A 20306-nucleotide genomic window follows, 5' to 3' on the forward strand; every position below is an offset into this window, starting at 1 on the left:
CTGACAGCAGACGCTCGCTGGCCCACCACTTTGAGTCTCCCGTATTTAACGAGCTGAACGTAAGGTGAATACAACCTATTGAGGTTGTGTTTTAAAAAGCTGGTTTTAACCAAATCCGTGCAATAATTAGTTGGTTTAGTGCTTGCAAGTGTATGTGGCAGCATTGTTGGGTTTAGTGTGGCATGAGTCTTGTGTGTGGAAGCCCAGGATTTAGTGCTATGCCCCTTTTTCTACTGCTTTTGTCATTCACTGCTCTTTGAACGGATGGCATGATAACTGTAGAATCACCACTCACTTCCAATCCTGTGTTGTCTCCCTGCAGATATTCCTCTGCTGAAGGAAGCATGAAGCAGTCCCCTGTCTCCCTCTGCTGACCAGGACCGAGTGTGGCTGTCACCTCCCTCCCTCAAAAAAAAAACCACCCCTCAAAGGCCAGCAGAGACAAGGACTATGCCCCGGCAAAAAAAAAACAAAAAAAAACATCATTGTCCGTTGCTAGCGACGCAGAGCAAAGCCATCAGCCAGTACTTCCCGCAGGAGCGCCACAGGATCTAAGTCGGAGCGTAAAAATCCTTTGTATCAAACATATTGAGTCAAGGCGGCGTGCTTCAGGCTTTGTATCACCGTGCACATGCTCCATCGGATGTTCCTGGCACCGCCGCGTCCTCACTTGTCTTCCCGCTCTACTTGAAGAGTTGTGAGTGACAGTTGGATGTTGTCGGCCGTCTTTGAGAATGCTGCATGTTGGATTTTTGTTTTTTGATATATATATAAATATATATATATATACAGTATAGTGATGTCTTTCACTGCACCGTGGCCCACTCTGAATAACGCATGAAGCCTCTTCTGTGTGTCTCTCTCGGCATCCACAACCTAAGAGCTGCGTTGGAACTTTTTCCCCAGACCACAAAGAAGGCTTTTCTATGCGCCCCACATGGGATTTCTTCTTTGGCATGAGTAAGGATTGTTGTTTTGCTTCCAAGGAGCAATGAAGACGCAACCGGACTCGTACGCAAGAAGCGAGACACGGCGATACGCCAGTTGGGAGGCTGATTGGTCATGACTTAAAACAAAATATCCTTTCCTGCTGTATTTATTGTGTCACTTTGTTTTGCTTTGGTGAGTCTGACTTGTGAGTGTATGCATCTTTGTGTGTGTGTGAGCAGGATTTAGTAACAGCCCTCCCACCCCTCTGATGATATAGTCTATCTCCACGACATCCCATGTTGCTTGGCATATAAGAAAACACAAACAATCAAGCACATGCGTATTAATAATCAATATTCATCATTTGTGGTGACTGGCGCCTCCCTGGAGTAATGGCGGAAAACACCACACAATTATTGACATAACTGCAACTGGTTGCAGTGAAATAAATATGTTTTGTTGTCCCCAGCACATAATACAGTACCTTCCAGAGCCGAGAGAATCATGTTTTATGTCGCCGCTCAGTGGCGACCACACACATCTCCCTAGAAGGTCTTAATCATTTTTCAGTCAAACCCCATGTGAGATATCTTGATCTTTTGTGGCGCTTTTATTATTATTGCTAACAGAATGTTGCCTTACACCTGTACATTGTTTTTTCTCCGTGTATTATCTTAAAGCATCGGCATTGGTTGTGTCTCACTATTTGTTGTCCCTAAAGGCCTTACTCTATTCTTTTCTATTCTATGCATACAATTGTTTATTTATCAGTCTTTTTTTGTTGTCCATCTTTTTCTGTCCTCACTTTGGTTTCCAGCTACTGTGACAATGATTTTTATGCGCCTCTATATGTTTCATTATTGCTTTACCTCCCCTTCTGCTACCTGGTGTTAAAAAATATTATGGGGTTAAACTTTTAAAAGAAACAACTAATGTTGTGTCCAGAGGCACTGTTGTACAGTGTTTAGTTCCTGAAAATAACAGTCCACATTTTGGTTTGAATGCTTTCAGCTTCTGATCTTCCCCTGTAATGGCAGTGGGTGTGAGAATAGTAATTTAATATTTGTAAAAAGTTTAATTTAATTTTACAGTGTGTATATAACTTTCTAATTAAAAGCTTTCTTTTGAATGTGGTGTTTGTTTACAATGTGTTGTAAATATAGTTCATTGTAGTTACCATACAGTAATATTATCTATTGATAATTTACTATCACTGCGATGAGGTGGCGACTTGTCCAGGGTGTACCCCGCCTCCCGCCCGATTGAAGCTGAGATAGGCTCCAGCGACCCCGAAGGGAATAAACGGTAGGAAATGGATGGATGGAATTTACTATCAATGAATTAATAATTCAGTATGTTTGTTTATTCATAAAAATATGATCATTAGCTATTATTTCCTGTCAGTTACACATCCAGCCACAGATATGGATTTACTTCTAATGTCGATTAGTTTTATGATTTATATATTTTTTCGATTTAGGGTCTGCTTGAATTTCCTGTTTGTAACAAAATTGCGGTGCTGTGTTTTAACGACATCTAGTGGCAAACAATGGGAATTCGAGTGAACCGATTCGGTCAATGTGTGTTTTGGTCATTTAATTTTAGTTTCACGGACTTAAATTGAAAAAAAAAAAATGAATTCAAATTTCATTTTCAGAAAATAAATATATATTTTTTTTGGTGTCGAAGAGCAATAACAATATCTAAAATCGGTTTGAGTTTCATTTTATATTTCATATAACAAACATTAAAATTCCTGGTAAACGGAAACTGAAGCAGACCAAAACGGATGATTTTTCTTATTCTGACACCGGGAGTTTTTATTTCAAAGTAAAAGCCGGGATAATACGGTGGCGAAAATGTATTTTAAGCCTTCAACATATTTTTTTATCAACAAGGACCGACATCTACAGAAATCTCCGCGCACATATCACACGAAATTGGAGGCAAAAGTATTTGATCACTTACCATGATACAACACTTTATATTTCCGACCGGCCTGTCCGCGGTCCGGTCTTTAAAATAGCCACTTCCGGTTTCGGAATATGGAATGTTTTTATTTCCTGTTGATACGTGCGAAGAGATTTATGTATATGTCATTCCTTGTTGTGGGATGTCTACAATAATTTCGGCTCCAAATACACTTTACCAGAGTCACAGACACACGGTTTTTGATGTAATTATCCCCGATTTCACTTTGAAAATAAAACTTCCGTTGTCTGCAAATGGAAAAAAAAACTTCCTTTTTGGTATTTTTTTTCCGTTTCTTTTTATTGGATATTTTATTTTTGTTATGTGAAATATATTAGTAGTAGTAATTATTGGTCTTTGACACACAAAAAAGAAGAACACTTAATTTCTTGATTTTATTTTTTTGCATTCTAAAATGAAATTCAAATGAACTAATGTTTTTTGTTTTTCAATTTCCATTGATGAAAAGAAAATCCAATGACCAAAACATAGTTGGTCCGTGTTCATTATATTTCAAAATCGTACATGCAAATCAAGAAAATAATTTCGGACCATTTTCATTTCTGAAACAAAAGTTGGACAACTATTTAATGAGACTTTTTTTTAAAGAACAATGGGAGTACTGCTGAACAAAGATGTTAGCGTGATGCTAAAAACACGCTAAACGCAAAGCTAAAATACTGCTTCCGGTTCAATTTGTCATCACACACATAAACACACTTTTTTTTCGATGTTTGTGTTTATCTGGAAACATTAAAACCCATAAAAAGAAAACAGCACAAAATCAAAATTGATGGCAATATTTTTTAATGAAAATCAACTCTTTTTTGTTTGTTTTAAAATCTGCCATATATAGTAACAATAGAAAAACAGCCCTATTTTTTTTTATTGATTTGGGTTTCAGAATTGGAAACAGAATGAACAGACGGTACACGGACCATATTCTGACCCGAGTCCCACTTCGGCTTTTTCCGTCTTCTGCAGTGTCACGTGGGCTGATTTGTATACAGGTTGCCTTGAGGCGTGCGCACAACCGCCATTTTGTTTCCTCTTGCCGTTCGACGTCGCTGGTGAGAAGCACACCAAGAGTCCCCTCAACGCAAACGCAAGGTATTTACATTTGGAAACGTTGTTTACAACACCGAATTTTATGTTTAAATCTTACCTTCGCTGAACGTTATTATAATCTATCGCGGTTTGTTTGAACATACATAGCAGTTAGGCCGCGCTAGCGAGCTAACTAGCTAGCTTGCTAGCTAAACGGCGGTAGTCTAGCAAATCGTGTTTAGTGAAATAGCAGCAATTTAACCGTGTTTGCTGAATAATGCTGATTATGTCCTTATGTTTTGCAGAATCACCCATTTAAACATGAGTGGATCTCGTATATTCATCGGCCGCCTAAGCCCTTCTGCAAGGGAGAAGGATGTGGAGAGGTTCTTCAAAGGGTATGGCCGCATCCGGGACATTGATCTGAAGAGAGGCTTTGGCTTTGTGGTGAGTCCCGTACAGGATTAAATATTCACCTAATACTGTAGAATATCAATTATATACAATACTAATCGAGTTGAGTTGAATAAATGCTTAACTGCTATTATAAAGGTAAATCTTTCAACGGTTAACCACTTCTGCTTGTATTCTTTTTGATCACCAACAGGGGGCGACCTCACTTGTTGCTTAAAAAAATCGTTTTTTACTGTTCTGGCTTTGAAAAAAAAATTTTCTCCCTCAAAGTAGACCAGTATATTTTACATTTACGGTAGGTTACTTGTATGGTGTAATTTGTGACAATTGGTCAGGTTAATGCTTCAATGAGTATGGTGTTGTATTAGGGCTGAGCCAATAAAGCGCCACCAATATATTTTGCGATAGACATGTAATCATTATCAATAAAAAATGTGTGATAAATTGTTACATATGTTTATTTAATTTTGGGTGGGGGGAAAAAGGAAGTTAGGAACAAAGGTGCTCGTGCTATGGTAAAGCAAGAAGTGATCACTGAGCAATGGGAGTGCCACGCAAACAGCCAGTCAGGTAACAGTATCAGGTATCTAGTGTCATTGTGCTATGTTGTCTCACTGTTGATTCTCTGCCTGGAGTGAAAGGAGAAACTATAAATTAGTGTGGCACAGGCCAAAGAAATTGACGATAAAACAGAAAAAGTCACCTGGATTGTATGGCAGTTTATTATTTTGAATTTTTTTAAACGGACCATAGTCCTTAGCCGCACTCACCTCTTTTCTTTGCAACCTTTGTCTCTTCCCTATTCAGGTATAAGGAAACAGGTAGGAACTAAAGTGCAGGACTATACAGCTAAATGACTAAATATACCTACTTTAAAATAATAATTTGGTCCAATGATATTTAAATAATAATTACTGTAAAACATAAATTCCTTACCATAACTAATTATGAATAACAGTCCAAAAGAATTGTTACACGGCTGTAACTTCCTGGAACTAAACCTGCAAAAAATAGTTATTCTCAGGTCTCTCTATGTACCGGTATACATTTTCACACTATGCACTAGGGGTGTAACGGTACGTGTATTTGTATTGAACTGTTTCGGTACGGGGGTTTCGGTTCGGAGGTGTACCGAACGAGTTTCCACACAGACATATTAAATAGCGCAGGGGTGCTCACACTTTTTCTGCAGGCTACTTTTCAATTGATCAAGTCGTGGGGATCTACCTCATTCATATATATAATTTATATTTACTTATTTATGAAATATATGTTTTTGTTAATAAGTTAAAAGTGTTTAATGATAATGCAAGCATGTTTAACACATATAGTTAATATTGTTAATAAATTAAAGGTGTTTAATGATAATGCAATCATGTTTAACACATAGTTAATATTGTTAATAAATTAAAGGTGTTTAATGATAATACAAGAATGTTTAATACATATAGTTAATATTGTTAATAAATTAAAGGTGTTTAATGATAATACAAGTATGTTTAATACATATAGTTAATATTGTTAACAAGTTAAAGGTGTTTAAAGATAATGCAAGCATGTTTAATACATATAGTTAATATTGTTAACAAGTTAAAGGTGTTTAATGATAATACAAGCATGTTTAATACATATAGTTAATATTGTTAATAAATTAAAGGTGTTTAATGATAATACAAGTATGTTTAATACATATAGTTAATATTGTTAACAAGTTAAAGGTGTTTAAAGATAATGCAAGCATGTTTAATACATATAGTTAATATTGTTAACAAGTTAAAGGTGTTTAATGATAATACAAGCATGTTTAATACATATAGTTATTATTAATAAGTTAAAGGTGTTTAAAGATAATACAAGCATGTTTAACACATATAGTTAATATTGTTAACAAGTTAAAGGTGTTTAATGATAATACAAGCATGTTTAACACATATAGTTAATATTGTTAATAAGTTAAAGGTGTTTAAAGATAATGCAAGCATGTTTAACACATATAGTTAATATTGTTAACAAGTTAAGGTGTTTAAAGATAATACAGGCATGTTTAACACATATAGATTCCTTTCTTTCATGAAGACAAGAATATAAGTTGGTGTATTACCTGATTCTGATGACTTGCATTGATTGGAATCAGACAGTGGTGCTAAAAACGTCCGCATTTTCGAATGGAGGAGAAAAAAGTCCTCCTTTCTGTCCAATACCACATGAAAGTGGTTGGTTTTTGGCATCTTATTTGTCCAGCTTCCGTACTCCTTTGTATACACTTTACAAGAAATACATTGTCGGCAAACTCCGTAGCTTGCTAGCTTGTGCACGCCAGTTTTCTGAGACTCTTGTTTTGTTAGCGCAACTGTGCAGTCGGTCTTTGGAGTTTTGACAACAGGTACGGCGCCAGAGTCTGTTGAAATAAAGTGTTTCTTGCCTTCCAGTCGGTAATTTTAATGAGCTGGCAGCAGCCAGCGTCATCTCAGAAGACCCTCGGGTGCCGTGAATGTCAATCAAGTGACGAAAGTGACGTCATAGTGAAGATTTATGATCGCTCATTTTTAGGACTATTTTTTTAATGCCTGGCTGGTGATCGACTGACACACCCTCCGAGATCAACCGGTAGCTCGCGATCGACGTAATGAGCACCCCTGAAGTAGCGTAACGCACGTTGTGTAAACAATGCACACCGAGGCACAACATGTGTGTTGTGCCTCGGTGTGCATCGTTTACTTAAAATGCCGGACATTTGAGGCATTTAAGAAATTCCGCCCTGACAGCTCCGCAAAAGAGGACATGTCCGGTGAAAAGAGGACGTATGGTCAGTCTATTGTCGCCCATTAGCTGCTAGCATGCCGCTAACGGGCTACGATAGACTGACCATACGTCCTCTTTTCACCGGACATGTCCTCTTTTGTCCGGGCAGAGTTTCTTAATTGCCTAAAAATGTCTGGCATTTTGAGTTAGGGTTGCGTGTATTTCCAATGTACGTTCAGGGTTAGGAAGGGGTTAAAAACAAAACAAATTGTGCACGCAGCAGCATTCGTGAGGGAGGGGCAGAGACAGAGAGAGAGCGAGAGAGTTATGATAAACACGCATGCGTCGACTGGCTCTGCTTTTTATCCATAGATTTATCAGATTAAATTTTGTATTATCTATAGCAGGTGTGTCAAAAGTGTGCCCCGGAGGCCATTTGCGGCCCGTAGCTAACGTTTTAAAGGCCCACGGCACATTCTAAAAATACTATTAAAATAAACACAAACATAATAAAAGTGAAATAAAAAAGCTTAAAGGTCAAATGTAATTTAGAAAAAGTTGCAATGTTGACTAATAAAACAAAGCTTCTTTTTTTTTTTTTTTTAACTCTCATTGCTCAAAACATAATATTGAATCAAATGTTATTATGAATCATTGACCTATCCAAGGTTCCGATTACTTCACATCAAATATTCTAATAAGAAAAATATTTTTGGTGGAAGATTTTGCAAATTTGGTAAATAAATAACCCAAAAATTTATATTTTGTTGTTTTCTTACTGTACCGAAATTGAACCGAACCGTGACCTCTAAACGGAGGTATGTACCGAACCGAAATTTTTGTGTACCGTTACACCCCTAGTATGCACTATTTTGTTACACTTTATTAAACATTTCTTACATGATTCTTATTTTTGCACCTTCATTTTAAGAGGTTTGGTGTTCAGTGGGATTTTAAAATTGTGTTTACCGTACAGGGCCCGAGAGGTATGTATTACTCATCAGTTAATCTATATTAAAGTACTGTATTTTTCAGACCATACGGTGCACCGGTTTATAAGGCGCGCTGTTGATGAGCAGGTCTATTTTCATACATAAGGTGCATTAAACGGCTCATATTATGATTTTTATTCCCGACATTTAAAACACTTCTTTGTGGTCTACAATGCAATACTATGCAATAGTTGTTCTTTGGTCAAAATGTTGCATTGATTATGGTTTACAGACCATCTTCAAGCCGCTTTCTGCACGTCTCTTCAGGTCTTATTTACATGCCTCCACTTAGATAGCGTCTTATCCCCGTCATCTTTGTTGTACCGGTAGTTTTTAATCGCTTCCAAAGCGAGGCTACTCACGGATATATGTTAGAACTTTATGCTACTTTGTATGAGAAATGGCTACAGTGGAGAATAAATGCCCCACAACAATAGGATAGAGAAAGAGGAGCTTATTTACAATGGTGGGCACTTGCAAATGTTTGGAACTTACCGGTATGCAGATATGAAATACACATCAACAGATACCAAGAGGTAAGAAAATTTGCTTTTGCATAATATTGCAAAACAAAACGCCAGATAATGTCTCCTAATAGATGCCATTTTGGGGTCCCTATACACACAACCATAATACCCATATGTTGAAGCACACGTCTGACTACGGAAGCCGTAATGCGCCAACAATCCATCAAGCAGTTTGGGTTTGTAGCTTACCAAAGTCGTAATCAAATATTTTAGCATATTTTTGAGCGCTGTGTGTAATGTTTTATATTCTCAATGAAACATCAAAGTTTTGGGCTTGCTTGCTTTTGAACAGACATTAACTTGCAGTCCACACATCTCTTATGTGTGACTGCCATCTACTAGTCACACTTATCATTGCACCATGTATCAAATTAAATTGCTTTGAAGTCAGTAAGCACAACAAGAATTAAATTGTACATTAGGTGCACCAGGTTATATACTCGATTTTTGAGAAAATTAAAGGATTTTAAGTGTGTCTTCATACGGTATTTGAATAATTGGTCTGTTCAACTTAAATGTCACAAAAATCCATCAAAATTAAAAAGGCAGTGATTTTTAGCATATGAATATGGCCTTGTTTTCCATTGCAACTTTATGCTGACGTCTCGACAGAGAAGCATTATCCAGGTTTCACCAAATAAAATCAAAACTGAAGTGCAACAAAATACATAGCTGAATAGCAGTTAGTGTACAAGCAAGCGTATTCAAGGCTGGCGGTCACTCTCCGCTAGGGGAGGGCTCTGGTGTGATAATGCGCTTTTTCCACTAGTATTTTTTAAATCTACGGGTAAGGTCTCAAAGATTGATTAACGGATTGGTGCCCCTCGCTGTAGTGCTTCAGGGTGTGCTGTCCAATGTTCCCTATAATTTGTCGTGTGTGTGAGCAAACGCACAAACTCCTTAAGCTTTCAGTGGAGCACACTTGAGCAACGTCAGACGTGCACACTGTGGCCACACCAGCATCACACCTGTCCCAAACCTGACCTCATGACAATTTAAATGTTTTATTATGATAATAAAATGACACCAGTCATTTTCATGAGATAATTTTCTGATAAAAGTGATTTGGCCCTCCTTAAAATGAATATAACAACGACAAAAAAATATTCATAAGCTATGTGCTCGTATTGTACCGTATGTCTGTCTGGGTGTCCTGCCTTGAAAAGAAATGTTACTCCTTTCAGAGATCACATTTAGTTCCTGTAACTTTCTGTCTGTAAAATACATCTTTCTATTAGCATTTATGAAATCTAGTGACAGCATTTCAGGAATATTATCCTTACATTGACATTCTTAATAAATGGCAGTAAAATAAACACATCTGATTGAGGACTCATAGTGTTAGAACCTGGCATTTACACATTGTGTGGTGTTGGAGTTGGTCGACTTGGTGTTGGAGTTGGTCGACATTTTGTGTGGCTATAAACTCGGCACTAGCAAAGTGCCATGAGTGCGTGTGTTGGTGCAGGTGAGACGGGGCGAGCGGCTGCAGTTGATACATGACGAGTTGGTTTAAGCCTGGTTTGTATGGCAGAAAATTACCAGTTTTTCTAAAAAATAAGTTTTTTTTTTACTAATGTTACTAGTGTGGTTACAAACAGTTTTGCTCTTGAATTCCTGTCCTTAAAGCGTCTCGACAGACGATAATTGAACATTGTTGACAAACATTAATTTATCCGTTAGGGCCACTCTTGCTGTCACCTGTCACTCAGAAAGGTGCATTGCAAAATCATACAGAATAAATTGTAATGTGTTTATTTTGTATAGAGTTCAGATGGGACTTTTGATTTTCTGCGAGGCATAAATTTGCTGTGCGCAGAGGACGCGTGAGCAGTGCATAATTACGCATGTGCGGACCTTAGAGGGAACATTGGCACTGCTCTCCCTCTCACGATTGCCACAAACAAAAGTCCAATATTTCATAACCATAATCAGTACATGGTGTGCTTTGTTTATTCCAGGAGTTCGAAGACCCCAGGGATGCTGAAGATGCAGTGTATGAACTTGATGGCAAAGAACTGTGTAATGAAAGGTGAGTCGCCGACCTCTCAATAAGTACGCCATTGCTGGCCGCTTCATTAGGAACTTCTGATTAATGTATGGAACAGTAATACAATAGTATAAGCAGCTCGATATGCAACAATTCTGTCGACACAGAAAATATCACTTGTTAGTTATTAATACTCAATTATTTATCTACATTTATTACTGTGTGAGTTTGTAGCATGCAATGCATCAGGTTTTTTAATATTGTGCTTAATTTGAAGTAAAATAAAGTAACCCAGTGGTGCAGAAGCCTCTTGTCATAGTAATACATCTGACACATTGTTTTTTGTGGGTTATTTGGATTCATGTGGGGGATTTCTATTACATTCTACAACATATAGCAAAAATATCAACCAAATGTACGTAACGAATTGTTGTCCTTATTTCCTGTGATGCCAGGGTGACCATAGAGCACGCTCGTGTGCGTCTGCGAGGCGGCAGAGGAGGAGGTGGAGGAGGAGGAAGAGGAGGCAGCATGGGTGGTGGCGGCGGCGGCGGTGGTGGAGGAGGAGGCCGCTTCTCTGATCGTTACGGTCGAGGCTCTCAGAACAATCGGAGGTATCACGTTCTAGCACTCCAGTTAACGACGTATACAGGTTCTAATTTTAGAGAACTTAGTGGAATCTCCATTTACAAACCTAATGGATTCTTGGAATAGAAACATTTGTATATAGGAGCAAATTTCTCTACATCCATTTACAAACTTAATTGATTTCTGGAATAGAAGTTTGTATATTGAAGCAAATTTCTCTATAAGAAACAATGCAAATATGACTTAGTGGGTTGCAGCCTCAACAATATTTTAGCCAATGTTTGTGCACTTTGAAACAACATAAAATGCTATACACTACTGTATTTAAAATACAACAAGGGGGTAATGGATGAACTTTCTATTTAATAATAAAGGAAAAACAACCCGTGCACTGCTGATACACACAGTCACTGGTCTTGTGGTGCACTCAGTTTGACATCACAAAAACTAAACTTTCAACAGCCAGGTCGCTACAATGATTAGGAACAAAATATAAAATCCTCTTTAATCTTTGTGTGAAGCGGAAGGGGGGGCAGTGTCTACAACGCTGTGGACACTCCTTGAATGTTTCAAACCACACATCGCTTTTCCATTACTTTCATTGAACTCATTGAACAAGCAAAACTAGAAAAATGGCCAAAAAGCACACAAAGGAGCAGAGTAGCTAACCGCAGGACTGCTGACTGAATGAATAGTGAGCACAAGCAATCAATGGATGTGCACAAAATATCTGCACTGCAGGCATAAAATGGGTGGATGAAACGTTTGTAGACTAAGACTAGGTTTGTACAACAAATCATATTTTTGTGCAGTTTGCGGTCAGTAAATAAAGTTTGTGCAATGAGGGAGTTTGTAGACAGAGTTTCCACTGTGTGTAATGTTGTTATTCCAATGTTTCTAAAGTTTTTGCCTCTCTTTCAGTCGAAACCCGCCTCCGATGCGCACTGAGAACCGTCTGATTGTGGAAAACTTGTCCTCCCGTGTCAGCTGGCAGGTCAGTATTGCTAAAAGTTATGTGTTGTGTTATAGTTTTAATTCAAAGCTGCAACACCAGACATTAGCCTCCATAGTATTCATTGTAATACTGTTTAGTCAGAAATGTGGTAACTAAATTCAGCCATATTTGTATAATCTTAAGAGCTATTTTAGTCCAAATTAAACCTAATTTAAACTGTTGTAAGTCCAAGAAAAAAACAAGTAATTTGTTCTTGTGTTCCAATTTTAACCAATTCTTCACCCCTTTATTTGCCAGCCTGACTGTTGTGTCATGTGGAAGAGCTCGCTTATGGTGGAGTTAACCCCTTCTGGGTCCTTCTGTCTGGGTTGAGCCCGTGGTGTCAGCCAGTCTGTCCTACTTCTACTAGTTGAAGCCTGCTGGTCATGGGAGCGCTCGCTTCCCACTAGGGGCGCTGGTGGCCCCTTCGCTCGCAACGCCCTCTGTCCAAAGCAGGGGGCGCCTGGTGTGTGGCTGAGAGCGAGGGAGAGGAAACAGAGAGTTGGCAGAGAGAAAGCAGAGGAGAGAGCGAGAGTCGATGGCCGCGTTGATCGATGGTTCGTTAAATTGAGGGGCTTCGATCGATCGATATCCCCCCTCCCTACCCCCCTCTGGTCTTCCCGCACATCGCGAGAGAGAGAGAGAGTGTGAATGCCTCCCAGGTGCCCGTGGATATAATCGGCTGTTACCCCAAAGGGTTTCGCTCTCAGGTAGTAGTTTCCTCTCTTCCACCCTGTTCACTCTCTTAGCTGAGGCAGGGTGCCGAGGCGGGGGCGGTCCCGGCGCGGAGCCCTGGCACAAATGGGGCCCTTTGTGCCAAATTCTGCCCAAGCGGTGCCACTGCAGTTCACTTAATGCAGATGGTCTGTGCAGTTTTAATAAAAGGGCCGGCCCAAGAATCTCAAAGCTGACACGCCATTGGTTCATCCTAAATTTGCATCACCTTTGCTTTGTTTTGGCCCTAAAAGTTGTCACAATAAATCACGACACAAGAGGTTGGTAGGTTTGAGGTTCTTGGCCACCTTGTGTAGTACTTCAATAGTCACAACCTAACCATCTCTCCTTTTGAGCAAATTAGTCCTTACTTATGTGTCAGCCTGTGATTGTGCCCCGAGTCTATCCCCAAAGTAACCAGCGTTTGCATGTGTAGGACCTGAAAGATTTCATGAGGCAAGCTGGAGAGGTGACATTTGCAGATGCACATCGACCCAAACTCAATGAAGGGTGAGGCGTCTCTTCCTGCGTGTCCCCTGGTGTAAAAATCCACCCTGACAATGTGTTTGTCTCTTTCCAGAGTGGTTGAGTTTGCCTCTTACAGTGACCTGCAAAATGCGCTTGATAAACTTGCTGGAAAGGAAATCAATGGCAGGAAAATTAAGCTTGTTGAAGCCTCCAAGAAGAGGTGAGTTTGTCTGTTCACATTTATCAATAGTAGGCATCAAGAACCTGCCTTTGTATTTGGTATGTATTTCCATTAGATACACATATGAAACCCAATTGGGTAAATTTCACATTATAACTGATTCGGTACCAATCTCTACTTTGGTGTGCAATAATAAATGTAAATTGTTTAATAATAGTAAAATCAACTTTTTTTATTTGAACATTTATTGTTGAGCTAATTATGATAACTGTGATGCCCACTTTTGACAGCCCACTTTTCCCATTACATTTCCGAGTCTGTGCAGTAAAACTCACACAGTTAGTGTTATCGTTTTAAGTGAAATGATTGAAAAACTGTAATTAATAACTGCGCTTTGATAACTCACGGACGGACTGGTGCCAGCTCGCTATCTTAAATGCCACAGTGGGTAAGGTTGTAATTTTGATTAATCTTTCACTTAAAGCGTGAGTGAAGAATGCGTAAAGAATGCACTACTGACCCAGTAAGTCAGAAAGAGATGATACCTTATCTGCTCACAGACGCTACCTGGTGGTTGTTTTTAGCACCGTGATAGTCCCACCCCTTAATGCTTCAGTCACATGCATGTTGATACTTTGCTGTCCGAACAACTAAGCTAGTCAATCGGTTTCCCCTAGATTGCCACTATATGTGTGGCTTTGGGGGCCCAGCTAGGGGCGTGGTCAATTGGGATGATGTCGAAACCGGTTCACCCGATTGTTCGATAAGAAAAGAACCGATTCCATGGATTAGAATCCCTTTTTGAGAACCGGTTCCCGTTATCGAAGCCACAATACCCTATTTTCGCGACAATAGGGCGCATTGTATTAAAAGGCGCCGTGTCAGTTACGGGTGCTATTTCTGTATTTAACTCATAAATAAGGCGCAGCATATTTTTGGGCGCAGGCATGGTTAAACATACGCTAGCTTAAAACATACGCTAGTATGCATGGACGCTGTTTTAAAAAGGCAACAGGAGCAAAGCTGAGTTCGGTTGTACATTATTGAAGTATTTATCACTGTACTCACATTATTTTTTGATCAATCCTCATCCACAAATCCATCAAAGTCCTCATCTTCTGTGTCCGAAATGAACAGCTGGGCAAGTTCTCCATCAAACACGCCAGATTCCCTCTCCTCATTTTCAAAGTCAGCCTCGTTGTCCATTAGCATAGCAAGCTAGCACAACAGTAAAAGCCGACTTCTCTTGCCCCGTTGTGCGTATCAATTCGCTACCGTGCTGGTCCCCTTCTTCTCCACTGTGTGCTTCACCGGGATGTCGAAAGTGAGCGACACCTAGTCCATGTTGGTGATGTGTTTGTCGGCATTTTTTTAATTTACAAGGCACATGGCATCACTATATGCTCACTGGGGACGTGCCTTTAGCGTCCTCTCACCTGAAACCTTCACCCGATAACTGCCGCATGCTGTCCTCAGTCACGTCCGCATTTCCTCCATATAAACAGCGTGCCGATCCAGTCATATAACATCTATGGCTTTTGGAACTCAGTGCACACACAACAACCTATCTGGATTCAATAAGAGATTCGATGAGGATTCGGTTTGATAAGAGGATTCGATAATGGGCTCGAACTCGATAATTTCTTAACGAACATTATCCCCAGTGGTCAATTTGACATTCATTTTGATACATATATATATATTTTAAAGGCTAAACAAATGTTTTATGTATATTTCAAAACTGTCTTATTAGTTATCAAGAATAACATATTTTTTCTTGTATTATCAGAATCAGCTTTATTATGTTTAACACACAAGAAATTTGACTTGGCAGTCAATGCTCTTTGTTTAATGCAATTTCAATTGTTGCTGATTATTGTAAAATGTAACAAAGAGCCTCATTATATTCTGTGCTCCCTGAATGTTGCAATTTACTTTGCCAAATATGTACACAATCTTTTGAATTAGAGATGGGGGAAAAGATACTTGAGGTGTTATCACTGTAAAACTAAGCACACTAGGGAACGTACATTATATGTACACATGAAGTGCACATACATGTAGGAGTCATGTTAAATTATTTCAGTTTAGAATAAACTGAAAAAAGCAATGGTTATGCAGGATCAAGGTTGAGCTCTAATGCCGCTAGATTAATGCTAAAGCGCAATGGACAAACTCATTGACAGGCTAACCACAATTAGCAAAGCCGATAGCGGGGTACATATATACACAACCTTGAGGAAAACTTAGTCTTTGATGAAGCTAACATGCATATTTTTGGAATGTGGGAGGTAACTGGAATACCCGGAGAAAACCCATACTCGCATGGGGACAAATGCACGTCCAAACAGAGATTCTGAGACGCACACGGCGTAAAGTTAGATGTTATTGTCGGTAGTAACGTCAAAAGAACTAGGGTAGTTTATACAGGCATGATCATGAAATTCATTAATTAATTTTAAGTACTTTTCGCTTCAACTTTCTCCCCTTCCTTTTGCCGGGTGCCAACTCTGTTCAGGTACGCCCGCACAAATTTTTCTAAATAAAGCATAGAGCAAAATTTTTTAGATGTTTTCAAACTTATTATGGCCAGTATGTAAATAATAGACTATGCATTACTTACTTGTTTTCATGTAAAACAAAAAAACTTATTGTGAAGGTGTGGCGGCATGTATCTTGCATTGGCGGTGCACCATGATCATTTACTTATAGGGGAAACAATTGTGCACTTTGAACCCACAAACTGCTCTTACTACCGAGTGATCGTTCTATATTCAGAGAAATACAAAACAAAGGTGTTTTTGCGGTGCGTTCAAGCGCTGCTGAACAGAGTAGCACGCCAAAACCCCCGCCAGAAATAATAAAACATTTTTGTTATACACTTTTCATTTAAAAAATCTTAAAGTGCTACAGTACAAACAAATATTTAAACCTTGCTAGGAAGTTTCAGAGTGTTTGGATATTTGACAATCAAAACTTACCTGACAGACTATTGGGACTTATATTCGTCCATACGATTTGTCCAGGTATTACTATGTTGACCTGACTATAAGATTAATGTGATTAGAGCTGGGTGATATGTCCAAAAAAAAACACTGTATATTTTTTCATATCATCCGATCTCGATTAATATATAAAATGTATATTTTTAACATACATACGCTGTTAACATCAAGCAAATGTACATCACTAATAATACAGATTTGTAGAGGTGGGAATCTTTGGGCACCTCACGATTTGATCCTTGGGGGCGATTGGATTTAGAATTAATTCTTGATTCAACGCGATTCTCGTAATATCGTAAAATAATAATGGTGTATAGATTATAGTAAAATCTTGTCAAAACAAGTTAAAGGTCACAAAAGCTCTTCTCGGCGCAAGACTTATACTACTACTTATACTATAATACATACTTGTACCATTTACTAAATACAATACTAAGAAAAGAAAACCAAACATTTATAAAAAGCAGCAAAATCAATATCAATAAAAGTTGTGTAATGTTTTTAATTCAAAAGTTTATTCTTAAAATAAAGTGCAAAAAACATTTTTTGTTGATTCTCAAAGATTATGACTCAATCGGAATTAATAAAAAATTGCTGTTTGGATGTGAATCGTTTTTTGGTGGAGTTTTGCAGCTTTTTATTTAGATTATCTTATGTGAAATTAAAAAGCATGGGTCCACTAGTAGCAGCTAAACTGCTAATATGCCACGTGTTCTTGTGGCAGTTGCAAGCCATGCAGACTCCGCTCGCATTTTCTCGCTTGTTCTATGGTCTCTTGGGTAGTCAAACAGTTAAACACATTTGATTTGTTTTCTTTGTTTGCTTGATCATTTGTGCCACACAATCCACCTCGAGTTAGCTCATTTTCCACCAAACCCACGTACTTGCACACGGGTCCGACTGTGCTGAACTGGGCTATCCTTTGGTCTTGGGTTTTGTAGTGATAATATACTATGCTATTTATATTCTATTCTGTTTGCATCATTATGTACGTACTTTGTTCTTGTAGTACTCATTGGGCTAACTCTGGGACTGGGGGTACAAAATCATGTGCCATCTGGTGTCTCTCTTGTGTGGTATGACAAAGTTTCTAGAATCCTAGCACTCTACCCTGCACTTGTTTGGCTTTTGCAGGTCAAAGAGTCGTTCCCACTCTGACAGTTCCCGCTCTCGTTCACGATCCCGCTCTCGTTCACGTTCCCGCTCCCGTGATCGTTCCCGCTCTGGCAGTCCCAGGCGTTCCCGCAGTCCCAGGCGTTCCCGCAGTCCCAGGCGTTCCGGCAGTCCCAGGCGTTCCGGAAGTCCCAGGCGTTCCGGAAGTCCCAGGCGTTCCGGAAGTCCCAGGCGTTCCGGAAGTCCCAGGCGTTCCGGAAGTCCCAGGCGTTCCGGCAGTCCCAGGCGTTCCGGCAGTCCCAGGCGTTCCGGCAGTCCCAGGCGTTCCGGCAGTCCCAGGCGTTCCGGCAGTCCCAGGCGCTCCGGCAGTCCCAGGCGCTCCGGCAGTCCCAGGCGCTCCGGCAGTCCCAGGCGCTCCCGTAGTCCCAGGCGCTCCCGTAGTCCCAGGCGCACCCACAGTCACTCCCGCAGTGCCTCTCCCATCGCCAACGCGTCCTCCCCAAACTCCAAGTCAGCGGATCCAAACAACCAAACAAGCATGCCCGCAGATCCCCCTCCGGCCCAACCTCATGAGAAAGACCCAGGTTCTCGTTCCCGCTCTCCTTCCACTGATAGTCAGCGCTAAAAGCCACTCAGTTCCCATGGGAGCCAGTTGTAGAAACAATGTTTTTTCTTTATAGAATAAATTTGAAGGGTTTTGCTTGCTGGCTCGACGACAAATGCTTTGATGTTTAATTTTTATTCAGTGACAAGTGAGTGTTTTTGATACTCGGTGTGACCTCCTCATTCTGATCTGTTCTTCCTTTTTAGTCCCATTTCCTAAAGTCTTTCACACTGCCATCCTCTCCGTCAGTGGGTTTTGTTTTTTGGGGGGTGAGGGGGTGCTCATGACTACATCTGCAACCATTCTGGTCTTTGTTCCTCTACAGCATTTTGTCACATATGCAACACGACGGTCTATCTCACATGCTGGTTGGTGCTTGGCGCAGGTCAGCACAGTTTCAATGGAAATGTCCTTGTTCCCCACTTGCTGTGATGGAGTGCGTGTCAAGTATTTGTCCCACTCTCTAAAGACCATGTATGTAACTTCATGTGCCCACGGTTTAGGCAGTCCATCAACCCGCTTCTTCTAAACACCGTAGAGAAGCTTTTTATGTTGCATCTTCATCACGCAATGTTCAACATTGTCTACCGCTTGCCGTAGTAGTCATGGAAACAAAACATTGTAAAGGGAATGTGCAACGATTATTTCATTGAAACACTCTATATTCACATCCAGCCTTCATTTAAGATGACATGTCGAGGTCTTGTTTTTTTTTTTTTTTTATTGGCAAGCTTTTTTTTTTATGCACTTTGTGAAATTGTTTCTTTTTTTTCCCCATCCTGTGTGTGGTTGGTGTGTACAGAAGTTTGGAACAATACAATCTTTTGTACATAAGGGTTTTGTTTTTGAATAAAAAAGAAAGGACCATGTAGGACTTTCTCATTAAAATGATTTTAACGAGTTTGTACTTGTGTGAATTTGAATGATTGTATTTTTATTTTTTTAACACTTCCGCAACCTTAGGATTGACCCACATTCCAAGGTTCCAAAAGGGACCTGCTCATTTAAGTATAAGTTGCAGTATTTTTTTTATTTTCATTTAAAGCTTGAAGTCTCAATAACTTCAGATTTTTTTATCTTTATTTTTTTTATGGCATTTTTTTGGTAAAAATACCAATATTTCTAAAATTGCACAGTTGAGTATGTGAAGTAATTCATGACATTCTTGGGAAATCCATTTTTGAACACTTGGCCCTCTTGTAGTCACAGGGGTGCTGGAACCTATCCCAGCTGCACTCGGGCGGAAGGCGGGGTCACCCTGCAAAAATCTTCCGCTCATCGCAGGGCCAACACAGACGAACATTCACACACTAGGGCCAATTTAGTGTTGCCAATCAGCCTATCCCCAGGTGCACGTCTTTGGAGGTGGGAGGAACCCACGCAATCACAGGGAGAACATGCAAACTCCACACAGAAAGACTCCTGGCCTGGGAATCAAACCCGGGACCTGAGTTTATTGAAAACATGCAAGTCTATTATGCATATCTGCCATGTAATATGTAACTATCCAAAAATGTTCATTACATTTCAGCAGTTTTAATGCCAGTTTAACTCATTTATGCTCATCAAAGCTCTGCGATTTATGATTTTCTGGCGCCAACCAGAAGGGGTGCAATTACACCAAAACGTTTTCTCGTTTTTTAATTAGGCATGAATGCGATTTATTCGGTTTTCATGAAAAAAATCATACTAAATATACCGGAGTTAGTCTGTTAAAAAACAGCAGTTATATTGGAAGCCAATGGGGCTGAAAGAGGTCCTAAGAGAAAGTGTGTATGCTTTATGTTTATATCCTATTAACATTAGACAAGGGAAGACTGTGTGTGTGTGTGTGTGTGTGTGTGTATATATACAGGTAAAAGCCAGTAAATTAGAATATTTTGAAAAACTTGATTTATTTCAGTAATTGCATTCAAAAGGTGTAACTTGTACATTATATTTATTCATTGCACACAGACTGATGCATTCAAATGTTTATTTCATTTAATTTTGATGATTTGAAGTGGCAACAAATGAAAATCCAAAA

At 39.5% G+C, this 20306-nt stretch overlaps 2 protein-coding genes across 3 annotated transcripts in view; both read left to right on the forward strand.

Moving 5' to 3' along the window:
- Positions 1–2059, forward strand: part of susd6 (sushi domain containing 6) — a 64066-nt gene extending 62007 nt beyond the window's left edge. For both annotated transcript variants that reach the window (XM_061987144.2, XM_061987143.2), the window contains exon 7: positions 323–2059. In XM_061987144.2, coding sequence (XP_061843128.2) covers positions 323–348 — 26 coding nt within the window. In that variant the 3' untranslated portion in view covers positions 349–2059. The remainder of the gene's footprint in view (positions 1–322) is intronic.
- Positions 2060–3901: 1842 nt separating this feature from the next.
- srsf5b (serine and arginine rich splicing factor 5b) lies at positions 3902–19180 on the forward strand. Its single transcript, XM_061987139.2, has 8 exons — positions 3902–4011; positions 4254–4395; positions 10585–10655; positions 11069–11227; positions 12123–12195; positions 13346–13419; positions 13490–13597; positions 17698–19180. Exons 2-8 carry the CDS (start codon positions 4270–4272, stop codon positions 18299–18301), a joined length of 1215 nt encoding a protein of 404 aa, XP_061843123.2. The 5' UTR covers positions 3902–4011; positions 4254–4269; the 3' UTR covers positions 18302–19180.
- Positions 19181–20306: the final 1126 nt, after the last annotated feature.

This window comes from Nerophis lumbriciformis, linkage group LG26 (assembly GCF_033978685.3).
Source record: "Nerophis lumbriciformis linkage group LG26, RoL_Nlum_v2.1, whole genome shotgun sequence".
Classification (NCBI taxonomy): Eukaryota; Metazoa; Chordata; class Actinopteri; order Syngnathiformes; family Syngnathidae; genus Nerophis; species Nerophis lumbriciformis.

What these genes read in the sequence shown, in the direction of transcription:
- srsf5b (XM_061987139.2), top strand. Translation starts at nt 4,270, where the DNA reads ATGAGTGGATCTCGTATATTCATCGGCCGCCTAAGCCCTTCTGCAAGG. An exon ending in AAAGAACTGTGTAATGAAAG is followed by an intron (nt 10,656 to 11,068) that starts GTGAGTCGCCGA and finishes CTGTGATGCCAG; the next exon opens with GGTGACCATAGAGCACGCTC. An exon ending in CGACCCAAACTCAATGAAGG is followed by an intron (nt 13,420 to 13,489) that starts GTGAGGCGTCTC and finishes GTCTCTTTCCAG; the next exon opens with AGTGGTTGAGTTTGCCTCTT.